Source organism: Empidonax traillii, unplaced genomic scaffold, assembly GCF_003031625.1.
Source record: "Empidonax traillii isolate 1590-97213 ecotype Southwest subspecies unplaced genomic scaffold, ASM303162v1 scaffold56:size2478089, whole genome shotgun sequence".
NCBI classification, from domain to species: domain Eukaryota; kingdom Metazoa; phylum Chordata; class Aves; order Passeriformes; family Tyrannidae; genus Empidonax; species Empidonax traillii.
The window spans coordinates 1,951,687-1,963,692 of record NW_020955249.1 but is presented as its reverse complement, the minus strand read 5'-3'; the positions used below and the strand labels follow the sequence as shown (position 1 = coordinate 1,963,692).

The following is a 12,006-nucleotide window of genomic DNA, read 5'->3' as shown; positions in this document are numbered from 1 at the left end:
CTGCCTACTCTCCCACTTGTTCTATAGCCACCCAACATATATCTGGTTAGGCTCCTTTTTGTGTTGAAAAGACTTAGGCTATGTATTTGCTTAAGGACAGAAGTCTTCCCATACCTCTTGCTGTCCTCCTTACCTTTCTGGGGACCATATGTGGTCCTGGTTGAAATGGGCTGAATGGAGAACTGAAGATAAAGATCAACCAAACCTTATACACTGATGCAGTGATGTTTCTTGGTGTGTCCTCAGTTCTGAGTGTGTATTTGAGTTTTGTCTGCTGCTAAGAGCTGAGCAGAGGCATTCAAACAAGTGCATACTGTGGCTTCAGACACTTTCCTAATCACTCAGAGCACTCAGCATAGAACAAGTCATCCCCACTCACACTCTGCGTTGCATCTGTGGACATGGAAGATAATCTACTGTTTTTATGAGCTGCTCACTGAGCACCGCAAGTGCTGTTTGCAAAGCTGTGCAGTCAATTTCAAATATGGCTATCTGGAGTAATTTTGCATTTGACAATATTTGCCCCCCCACGGCAGGGCATGTTGATCCCAGTGAGGCGTTTTCTCCCAGTGATGTAACCTTTCTAATTTCTGAAAATCAAGTCCATGCTTTTGCTTTTTCTTTAGTGTGTTTTCACCTGTAATTAATCCACAGAGTTCTTGCTCTGATCCTGTAAGAGTTTTGATTCTTTAAGAATCTTTGAGGAAGGGCTTAACAAAAGCTTTCTGAAGAAAAGCCTCCTTTGAGACCTGCTTGTCTTCTAGGGGAGGAGACAACTGGCTGTGGTTTATGAGGGAGATGGTGGCAGGGCAACCTGGCAGGAGTAGGCTTCTGCATCAGCTGTGGCAGGCAGAAGAGCAGAGGGAGAGATGCTGGACCAGTTGTTACCACAGACTGCATGCCTATTTCCAAGGAGGGGGAGGGAAGTGGTGGTTTATGTTTAAAAATATGGCAGTCCCTAAGGCTCTGTGTGACTCATTCAGTGCTTTTTTCAGCAAGGCTGTCTCATTAGCCCCTGGTTGTTTTCAGCCTCTCAGCTTACTCTGGGATCTCAGTCTTCTGGGGCCATGGCTTCAGCAGAGGCTATTCTGTATCTTTATCAATCAGGTTTCTTTTGGTATTAATTTGCCTTTTTTTCTCACTTGTCCTGCTTCTGTTCTGTTTGTCTTTTTCCTCCTTGCCCACCCTGCCCTTTCAGTAGGTCGCCTGGTGTAGCAGCAGAAGATGGGAAGGGAAGGCAGGAGCTGACCCAAAGGAAGGAAAGATCCAGCGACAGACGGACAGACACCTTGCTGCTTGTGAGCAAGCATGCAGCATCAGCAACATCCAGCATAGCAGAAGTGGCACCCAGAATTTTTGCACTTTTTAATAATTGGTTTTGGTTTGTTTTTAATTGCTTTTCAATGCCATAATCTAATACTTTGGAGAGTGGAGGGAAACGGGATCATGACTTTTTAAAATTGGAACAGCTACTGATGATGTAAAATTGAGTTCACTGGGACTCAAAGAAAGAATTTTATATACTGTATATAAATATATATGTAAATTGTACAGTTGTCTTGTACAGGGGTTGGAGTCACTGTTCTATTCCTCCCTTTGCTTTTGAAGGCTGTTAGGGCTAGAGAGACACTTTGCCTTTACTGGATGTAATGCATTCATTTCTGCCACCAAAACATCATTCAGTGGCAAACCTTAACACCCCCATGCAGAAAGGAGCCAGTGTATCAGCATGACTTGTTCTTGCAGATGTGCACACACTGTGCCAGATACCAAATGCTTCTTGAGAGCATCTGAACCCCCTTTCTTACTGTAAAGCCCTGTGCAACTCACAGGCAATTGGGCTTTTGAGAGCACAGATTTTGTTTAAGTATTGGTGCACTGCAAAGCTGCTTAAAGTAGAGATAGGAAAGGGTTGTATTAAGGATATACAAAAGTAGTTTCTGCACTTGTTGCAAGTTGGACAGAAATGAATTACAAATGCATTGCTATCCAGGCTCAGATGATATGCTTAGGAAAGATGTGCCATGCCTCTGGAATCTAATGCTGTAGGAAGGATGTGGGAGCTGTAGGTCTAAGTAGAGTCAGTGGAAGGAAGTTGTACCTCTTCCTCTCTGACAAAGTGTTCATCTACATGTCATACAACAATAAAAATACTAAGAAGCCTGCTAAAAGCAGCATTAGCCTGCCTGTTGCTTGTCTGAAGAGCAAAGAACATGTATCTATGCAGAAAGACGTAACCATGCCCCTGGTCCCCAAGTGTCTGCTTTACTTACATTTCAACATGTGGGGCTGTGCTCACTGGTGACTGTCTGTCAGAAATTACTATTCTTGTCCACGATGACTGAATCCAAACTTCCCTCCTGCGCAGTGGTGTGCCTGCCTAGCTTAGAGTATCCACTCCTCCTAATTTGCTGTTACCAGTACCCTCCTGTGTGACGAACAATAACAGTGAAGGCTTGGAGTGAGGAGTCTGATGTTCTTGGAGGCCACAGAGGCTGTTTCTACCACTAGAAGTTTTAACAAGGTTGTTTCTTTTGCAGGGACCCCCATATCAGCAGTCCTAGGTTTGGGCAGAGTGTGATGGGACAGTGTTTTGCTTTGTGTATTTCCAGCCACTGGCAGCATTCACCTGTTCTGAGCAGCCTCCCACTTCAGACCTGGTGACCCTTGTGCCACTTGTCTCTGTTAGAAGAAACTGTAGTCAAACATGATGATATGCCATGCTAATGAGATCACACCAACAATTGCTTGCAACAGCACTGGTTTACTGTAGAGGCTGGACTCAATCTTTGAGTCTATATCCCTGTTGCTTTGGTAAAAGGTGTTACAACACGGCATCTTCACTCTGTGTCATGTCATCATGAGAATAGCATGAGATAAATACATCACCAAAAAAAAGTGTTCTGATGCAGTAAGTTAGTGCTTGTTGGCAAAATGGAAAGTTACAAAAAAAAAAAAAGAAAAAACAAAAAAATAGTTCTTTAAATAACTGTTTAAGAGTAGTAATAACTTCTCGGAAGTAGATTGGAGCTAATTAAAACATGTAGCATGGCTGAAAACACTGCTGGTAATCTCTGAAATATACATCACACTACCATAATAAAAGAAGTTGTCTCTCTAGCAAGAGCAGATCCTGCTGCTGGATCTTCATGGTTTCTCACATACAATGTATGTGCTTTTCTGGTCTGCAAGCTCCCACCTTCTTGATTGCTTCTCCCCCCCTTTTTTTTTTTTTTTTTTTTTTTTTTTTTAATGCCCTGGGCACATTTTTTGTATGTTGAAATAATTTGGTTTAGTGTATAGTTAGAAATGTCTTTGTCACACTCACCAATTCTATTGTAGGAGTAAAGAATGAATCCAATGTATAAAAAACCCCTCTCCTTTTAAATATGTTAGTTTTAGGAATTTAAAGCTCTGGATACTGGGTTGGTTGGTCTTTGGTGGTTTGGGGTTTTGGGATCTTTTTTGGGGGTGGGTTTTTTTTGGGGTTTTTGTGTGTTTGTTTCTTCATGTATAGTTGCATCCAGCAGAAACAGCCAGTTGGATGCCTATAGGAGTTTTGTCAGCCAGGCACTGGGGCTGGGCAATGCCCCACAAGATTGTGGGGGGACTACAGATCTGTTAAACTTACTGCATCTTTTCTTCTGGAAATGTAAATAAATCAGCCAGCCAACACTCCTACCTGTCACATAAATTCTTCTGCTGACTTCCTTTTTCTCATCCTTGTGTCCTTCCCCTCCAAGAGGCCTGCATTCACATGAAGTTTGCAATTAAAATTGTATCAGTTTTTCAAGGAAGCCAAACAAGGCATGGCTGTCAATTAGCTTTGGCATTAATGGATGTTCATGTTGCTATGCTAGAGCTGACTTCATGGATGGATTGGGGACCAAGCATTATATTGCTTCCCTTTTACAAGACAAGTCCAAATCCCCGCATCCTGATTTGTTGGATTTGTGTGGGTCTCTGAGCAGCTTCTGGTAAAATTTGTACATTTCTGTGGAAGACCCAACAAGCGTGATTATGTAATGTCCAAACAGAGGTTAGGTTACTTGTTGGAGGTTTGTGTTGGAGGGTCGTGCAGACAGCACTGGTCTTGATTTATACAACCCATGCTATGAGCTGTCCAAACACACTGTACTCATCAGAAGAGCCTCAGCTGCCTGCTTCCCCTGTTGCTTTTATTGCCAAAAAACTGGCCAGTCCACATGGCTGCCAGGCCAAGTGTGTCCTTATCTGGTGGAGGTAAGCATTCTTCTGCTCTGCCTTGCATCAGTAGCATTTTACTGAAGCTGGGACATGGGAAGTGTCAGTGTTGTTTCTGGAAGCAGACACTGGACATGTGTCTCCTCATCTTTCAAGTCTTCCTGGGCCTCTCCAGCTCTACTTTGAATGACAGTTGAAAACAGCAGAGAAGAGAACCAGGACCCCACAGTGCAAGTCATCTGTTCTTCCTGCCAAAAGAAAAAAATCTTTCCTTTTTTGCTGAACCTCCAAGGGCATAGTATGGTGGAGGAAACTGCATTACAGTGGGATTCATATGTGTGAAGGCACTGCTTTCCATGGTCTGAGTTTATACTGAACTTACCCTGGCACATTTCTGCCTATGGCATCATTTGTTAAACTGAAAGGCATCTGTTTGGTTTTGGTTTTGTAATAAAATAGATAACTTTTGCTCCAGTGTCTTGTGGTGGTTTCTTGTTTCCAGAACTTCTCTCTTCTAAATAATATTCTGTTACCCCTGCAGTGCTTAGGAGAGGGAAGGAGACTTTGCAGAATCAAGTGTCAGTCTGTGATTGGGTTCTGCAGTCTGTGATGCTTCTCTGTGTGTAAACCTTCAGGCTGAATTAACACTTGCTCCAGAGTGTGTCTCTGTGTTTGATGACAGCTGTCTGATCTATGCAGGCTGCTTAGAAAGACTATGAAGCTTCAGCAGGAGTGTAGAGGTGATTGGAGAAGGTGGGACCCACAGCCAGGTGCGATCTTGTAGCTCTGTCTCCCCGAACCAGGTGTAGCAGTCAGGCCCTGCACCTTGCATCTCCTTGCACCTCCCTTTCACGTGGGAGCCTTCATACTTGACTTTTGCATGTCATCCCTCACTATATGGGACCCTGAAATAGTATCTTCTAGCTGTTGTCCATAACCTTGTAATCCTCAGAGATTACAAGTAACAAGTCATGCTGGAAAGCTGTGCTATTATAAAACTTGCTTTTTCCTAGGCTACAAAGAAATGGCATTCATCAGAGGCTGCAGCACAGGCCCATGACAGAGAAGGCCACACACTGTTTGCTTCAAGTGCTTTCAACCAACTTTCTCATCATGGTCTCTGTCTTTTCACTTGTTTACATGTTGCACTCTTGCAATGAATAAGGAGACAACTCATTTATTGCACATCAAAGGGGAGGCAAGTGCATTCCCAAGGAAGGTTTTCTGCTTGTATGGTAGTCAACAGGCTGGGTTGTTTGCAGATGGTCTGAGAGGCTATGACAAGATCTTGTCTTTAGATGCAAGCTCAATGATAAAAGAAGAAAATGCAGGGATGAGTGACACCCAGTGTGTATCTGTAAAGAATAAACTGACAAACCAAGCTAATTTCCTGGTATTACCAAGACAGCAAGTTTTGGGGCTAAGGGAAGAGCAGGAGTTGTCATGTCTGGAGTTCTCCAAGACTTAATTAAAAATAGGAAAGGGGTATTTAAAAAAACAAAAGACCTGTTCTTTGGCCATGCTTCCTGTTTCTGGGTTCTGAGGGACCTTCACCCTTCTCTGGCAGTGCAGCTATTCTGTAAGCAAGTCAAAAGGGCTATAAAGGACTTGCTTCTGCCTCTGCTTCCAACAGTAATATGACCAGAAGGCTTGTCTTCCTTCTCCCTGTGCCTCCTTTTTCCTTATGTTTGACATAAGTAACAAAATCCACACACAGAATGTCGACCTTCTGACTTCTCAGCAACCAGCCCTTACAAGCCATTTCAAGCAAAATAACTTGGCAACTGTTCAAAAGCTGATATTAAATTGGACAACAGGATCTGCAGAAAGTGATGCTCCTTAGTTTGGAAAACACCTTGAAAACAAAGTGGGTTAAAAATGCTACCTCAGGAACCAAGAGTCTAACAGCAAGTGTTTTGTATGGAGTGTTTGCCAGAAAACCTGATACTGGCTACTTGGGGAACCAATTATGCTTTCTGTCCTTCCCTATCTGAGAGCCTGCTTACTGATTTTAATGGTGGCTTTTGTTTTTCAAAGGAGCCTTGCCTATGCACACCAGGAAGACCAGTAATTCTCCAATACCCTACACAGATTTATAAGTTTGTAAATAAATGGCAGGAATGGGTTTGTTGAGGTTTCACTGAGGACAAATCGTTTCAAACTAATTTGATTCCATTCTTTGACAGGATAACTAGCCTCGTGGCTAGGGGGGTCAGCGCTAGATGTGATATGTCTTGACTTTGGAAAGGCTTCTGGCACTGTCCCAGAAGACATTCTTGTAAGCAAGCTGAGGAAACGCAACCTATTTAGATTCACAATACATTGAGTTCAGTGTCAAAGTCAGAGCTTTCTGGGGAAATCTTTCCAGTGATTGTCCAGCATCCAAGTCTATTCAGTATTTTCAGCAGCAGCTTTTGGAAATTGCTTTGGTAAACAAAGGGGAAGGATCAGCGACAACAAAATCAGCAGCAAAACCACCTCTCTGCCAGCAAGCCAGGGGCAAGTGCTGCAGGGTCCTCCCAGCACTACTGAACTGGAGGGCTGGGGATCATGGGGCAAACCAGCTAGAGCCATTGCAACCAAGTCCAGGCACCTGCCCCAAGGAAAACAGAAGCAAGCAGATAACTAGACCCAAAATGAAACATAAAACCTCCAGGAAAAAAAAAATCCCCAAAGGCAACAAACCTGTTGTTTTTTTTCAGCTTGCATATTTTTAATTAAGTAAAAAATAAAAATGAAAGAAAGAAACATGCCACAGATGTTGTCAGCCTGGTGCAGATCACCCTTGTGCATGGAGAGCACCAGGGTCCCCATGCAGCTGGCCCTCATGGTAGCCAGTCCTACCTCCCACGCCCTCCCTGCAGTCAGCTGGAGAAGGAAGTGGATGAAAAAGCACATGGTGCATACAGCACAAGCAACAGAAGAACAGCACGGCAGCACTCCAGGCCGGGCTTTATCCAGGAATGGGGATGCTGGCACAGGTGAAATAAAAGCTCAACATACTCAACATACTCTATATGTCCAAATTAAAAACAGCAATGGTAACAATCTCCCCTTGAGAGCTGCAATTTAACCTCCTCCAAAAGCATTTGGGGGCTTTTGTAATGTTTCTTTCTGTGTCTCGTGGGTGAGCTCTGGGGTCCCTGTCTGATGGGCAGCGTTGCGGTGGCAGCAGCTGCTCTTAGTGGCTGTTGGCACTACTGGAGGCCAGAAGAATCAGCAAGCTCAGTGGGAGCCTGGCCTCAGGGTTTCTTGCCCATCTTTTTCAGGCCCTTCCCCACAGGTATAGAGAAGGGAGGGTAAGGAGGCAGAGTGTCAGGTGCTTGTTAGCTTCAAATCCAGCAGCTTTCACCCACAGTGGGCTCCCACTGGCAAAGCTCCTGCTGCTTCTCTGAGAAGAATCCATCTTCTCTGCCTCACATGTATACACATTTATATAGAGATACAGATATCTGATAAACATTTTGTATGAAAATAAATATTTCATCTGGGTGTTAAGAACCATCATCACCTCCATCTAGTCACCTGCTATGTTACATCTCTTTTTGTCCATGACAACCTTGTTCCCGTTGCTTTTTCCCTAACCTACGGACACCTCCTCCCTGCCTCTTGGAGCAGATAAAAGCACCTCAGCAGGTAGAGGTGTACTTTTTGGCAGCCCCTCTCTTACTTGCTGCCTCCCAAAGTTTGGCTTATTACTGAGAACTTGATAAAAATGGTTCCCTTTACAGCACCTGTCCCTTGAGAGAAGAAATGATCTTTGTCTTGAAAACACTTTACAAAGAGTAGGGTTTTAACATTCTCTTCCAGGGCTCTCAATTAAGAAATCTGTTTCTAGATAGCACTGTTTATATAGATATAGGTATAATTTTTATTTATTTTTATTACCAACCCAACATTTCATTTTGCAGATGTAACTCATGACACACTCTCGTGGTGGTGGGTTTTCTTCTTCTTTTTCCTTAAAAAGAAATGCATTTAAAATGAAAAGGATGTGTTTTTTGTCTGTCTAGTGTTCCTAAAAGGTACTTGAGATGACGCAGGAGTCCTGATGTGAATGGCAGTTTTTAAGCCTGTACCTGTCAGTGGCCTGAAGACCACCAGCAAGATACAGGCATTGTGAAAACTTGGGAGCAATTGAATGAAAGGGCAACCGTGCCACAGCTCAGGGTGGGATGGCACTGGGAACATATGGGCACACTGTCCAGGTTTTCCTGAATTCATTTCCACCTCTGAGCAGGAGAACCACACAGCAAACCCGCCACCACCACCATCCCCAGGAGCCAGTGCCGCTTTCCCTGGCCCCCTTGCTCCCCCCAAGGCAGGCTATTCCTGGGTGTCCATTTATTTCTTTTAACAGCTGTAAATTAACATAATTTTCTCTCCCTGCAGTACCACAAGCTCAAAGTTAAAATTATACAAAGAGAAATGCCATAGTCAAAATATACATGACACGTATTGTATTAGAGGGTTGGGGGGTTTTTTCCTTCTTTTTTTCTTATCCCAGGCAGGTGATTGAGATGCTACATGCTCCAGCCTTTGTCATTAAATGTGTGTGACTGTGTGTCTGTGTTTGTATTAAAAATATATCAGTCTTGTGATGTTCTTAAAAAAGAAAGTAATGGAGGGTGGCGGGGGAGGGAACGAGTAATAGTGAAGAAGTTCTTTGACTGTGTCACAGTCTTTTGTGGCTTCATAAAATACACGTTCAATTCCAGCACTGACGGCAGCTTGAAGCTTTAGAGTTTAAATTTTTAACATTTTTCTGATTAAGTAGTAGAAAAGAAAAAAAATCAATTAGCGTGCTCCCCCAAAACCAAAAAGCAACAAGCAAACAAACAAACAAAAAAAAACACCCCCCCAAATTCCTGAATCAGGCTTCTGCAATTCTCAACTAGTAGAAATAAGGAAACATCTCCTTACAGTAGAGGGGTGCTCGGCAGGAAAGAGACAAGCCCCTGTGGGAGCGGAGGCCCTTGGAGATGGTTGAAACTTAATAATCTCATTGAATAGGGTCAGTGGCTGGGTTTATTGTGTTTTATTTCAATACTTGCCATTGTTACCTTCTTTTATACCATTTTTGGATGGGTTTTGTCTCTTTGTTTTTTTCACTCTGTGATAGTCTTGCCCTTCTTGGCACCCAGCTGTCTGACCATCTTGTCAATGGCAGCCCCTGACAGACAGCTGTACCCTCTGGTGAAACCGCACTTCCAGGATCAGTGTCCGGTGAGGTAATGGAGGAGGGGGTCCCTCCTCCCGGCAGCACCGCTCCTCCACTGCCTAAAATCCCTTGATGTAGCAATAGGCTTCCAGAGTGGCGAAGAGGATGTAAAGCAGCCAGAGGCTGACGAAGAGCAACGTTGTGGCCAGTTTGCACCCCCGGGGGCCGCCCAGCTCCCCGCCGAGGTGGGGTCTCCGGCGGTAGAGGAGGACGCTGATGCAGATGAAGGCGAAGATGGTGAAGAGCGTGACGGAGAATGCCAGGGTGCCTGCCGACACCTGGAACTCCTGCCCCTGTGACGCCCAGTAGATCGCTGCCACTGACCATGCCAGCCCAATGCCCAAGAAGACGTTGACAGCGTTGCTGCCTGTGACATTGGTGATGGAGGCGTCAGCGTACACATCCTGGACGGCTGCGGCTTTGCTGGCAAATGTGTCTGGGGTTGAGGGAGGAGGGAAGGAGAAATCACTGGGGGCTTCAACAGGAGAAAGAGACAACCCTTCATGTCTGGGGGACAAGAGAGGCTCAGGTGGGCACTGACCAGGTTAGGACACAGACCTCTCCTGGTGCACAACCCCCTCCCAGGTCCAGAGACTCCATGCTACCACCAAGCAGAGTGCAGACCTTGTCTAGGAACAGAGTTTTGTGGATCCCCTTCCCAGTCTGAACCCCATCCCATGACAGAGCTGCTCCCCTGGAAGCGGGAGCATCATCAGAGGAGTTACCTCCCACCCCATCCCTTCCCCGCAGCCACCCCACCTGGTACAGAAGTGCCGAAGGCGACAAAGACGACAGCGGTCACCGAGTCCTTGAGGCCAATGGTGCAGCCAAAGTGGGAGGCGAGATCGCCGATGACGGCCGTGAGCATGCCGATGATGAGGATGGAGACAACGAAGCAGGCCCAACCGTTGCAGTACTCGGTGGGGGGCACGCAGGCAAACAGCACCTTCCAGAAGACAGTTAGGAAGTGCATCACGTAGTCAAAGCAGGATGGCAGGCGCTCCTCGCCAGACTCATCTTCGTCCTCATCGCCTGCTGCAAAAACATGGAAGGAGAGGTCCAGCCTTTGTGTTTGGGCAGGTCAAGTTTACAGGGGTTAGATGCAGCCTGTGCTTGACCCTTTCACCCCCAGGATTCTACTCTCCTGGGACAAGGCAGGATGGTGTCAGCCATGACAGTGGGTTCAGGGCACACCAGGTTCCTCAGTGATACATGAGGCTTGGCAACAGCAGTGCCTCTCAGATGGGGAGTGGCAGAGTGGGATACTGCACCCACAGAGTGGTAACCCTATCCCCATCTACAGGCAGTCGCGTAGGATATAATCAACCTGTGGAGATCACTGTTGAGGGGCATGATGAAGTTACACAGGCAAGTGATGTTCTGGTTCAAAAACTAGCAGAAAGTAACAGAACTGGGAAACTCAAGAGACCTCTTGATCTTCCTGCTCCAGAACATGGGCTGGACACCAGCAGCACCCCTCATCTGTGTGAGGGTATCAGGAATGGTGGTACAGGCCCTTGGAGAGGTCTCCTCCTTAGCCTGGTGGGCCAGGTCAGCCCCAAAACTGGAAGTACTGCTGGTCTTTGTACGGACACAAGACAATGAAAATAAACTGGAGAAAGATAAAGCAGGTAGGGAGCATAGGGCAGATGTCAAGGGAAGGAGAGAGACATAGGGAGATAAGCAGACTAGGGAAATAACATTGCTCCAAGGATGCTTCCACAGAAGCACCTTCTCTTAATTGCTAGAAAGAAGAAAACTGAATACCCTGCTTTCTCTCATGTCAGAAGAAGACCTTGTGGCCACTGGCAACAGCTCCCATCCAACTGCCTGTCTGTCCACTGCCTGCTCCGCAACTGGGTGTAAAACATCTCTTTGGGGAAGATGCCGAACCATCAAGGAAAGGTTAAGAGAGATGCTCAAATGCCATTCATGGCATAGACATGCCTAAAGAATCTGCTCCACAGCTGCCTGGCTCTGAAAGTGGTGAGCTCCCTTGCCAGGCAACAGCTGGCTGGTCTCTAGATCATTCACTCCACCAGCTGCTACCTCATGGGGCAACATCTCCTGTCTGCATTTGGTAACCCTCCCTGCTCCCAGAAACTCTACTGACCGTGGCAGACAGGACATCTTCCAGCAGTAGAAGCTACTTGCACTGGGCACACCATAAACCAGGACCCCAGGCAGAATGGGATCTTGCTGCTTGTACACTATTCATCAGATCACTGAAGCAGCAGGAGCACTGCCAGCTGACACAAAGTCTTTGAAAACTTGCGGAGGCACAGAGAAGAAATTATTTTAACCGATGGAAAGAAACCTATGAGAAATATTAAAAGGACTCTTTATTTATTACTACGGCCATGGACTTTGTTTATCCAGATATTTATGGACAGTTTAATAATATTTAACATATTTAATATTTATTATAAGAGTTATAATTATATTATATTAGATAAGGTTTTATTTCCCTCACGAATTGCAAGTTTCTGATTGGTTGAAAACCCGTTAGCTACGATAGGTCAGCTTATGCCGCAATGTAGGCGGGCATAGCTGAGGTAACTTGTTATCTTATTGGTTGTTAG

General features: G+C 45.3%; 2 protein-coding genes across 10 annotated transcripts in view; one reads left to right on the top strand and one right to left on the bottom strand.

The window, feature by feature from the left end:
- SMOC1 (SPARC related modular calcium binding 1) overlaps positions 1–4,672 on the top strand; it is a 135,837-nt gene extending 131,165 nt beyond the window's left edge. Inside the window, exon 14 of the mRNA XM_027879729.1 lies at positions 1,199–4,672. Within this exon, the coding sequence (XP_027735530.1) occupies positions 1,199–1,215 (17 nt within the window). The 3' untranslated portion in view covers positions 1,216–4,672. The remainder of the gene's footprint in view (positions 1–1,198) is intronic.
- A 2,223-nt stretch (positions 4,673–6,895) lies between these two features.
- SLC8A3 (solute carrier family 8 member A3) overlaps positions 6,896–12,006 on the bottom strand; it is a 122,621-nt gene continuing 117,510 nt past the window's right edge. For 7 of the 9 annotated variants that reach the window (XM_027879687.1, XM_027879691.1, XM_027879688.1 and 4 more), the window contains 2 exons: positions 10,184–10,459; positions 6,896–9,860 (listed from right to left, as the gene is read on the bottom strand). In XM_027879687.1, coding sequence (XP_027735488.1) covers positions 9,484–9,860; positions 10,184–10,459 — 653 coding nt within the window. In that variant the 3' untranslated portion in view covers positions 6,896–9,483. The remainder of the gene's footprint in view (positions 9,861–10,183; positions 10,460–12,006) is intronic. The other 2 variants (XM_027879690.1, XM_027879689.1) reach the window with 1 other exon arrangement.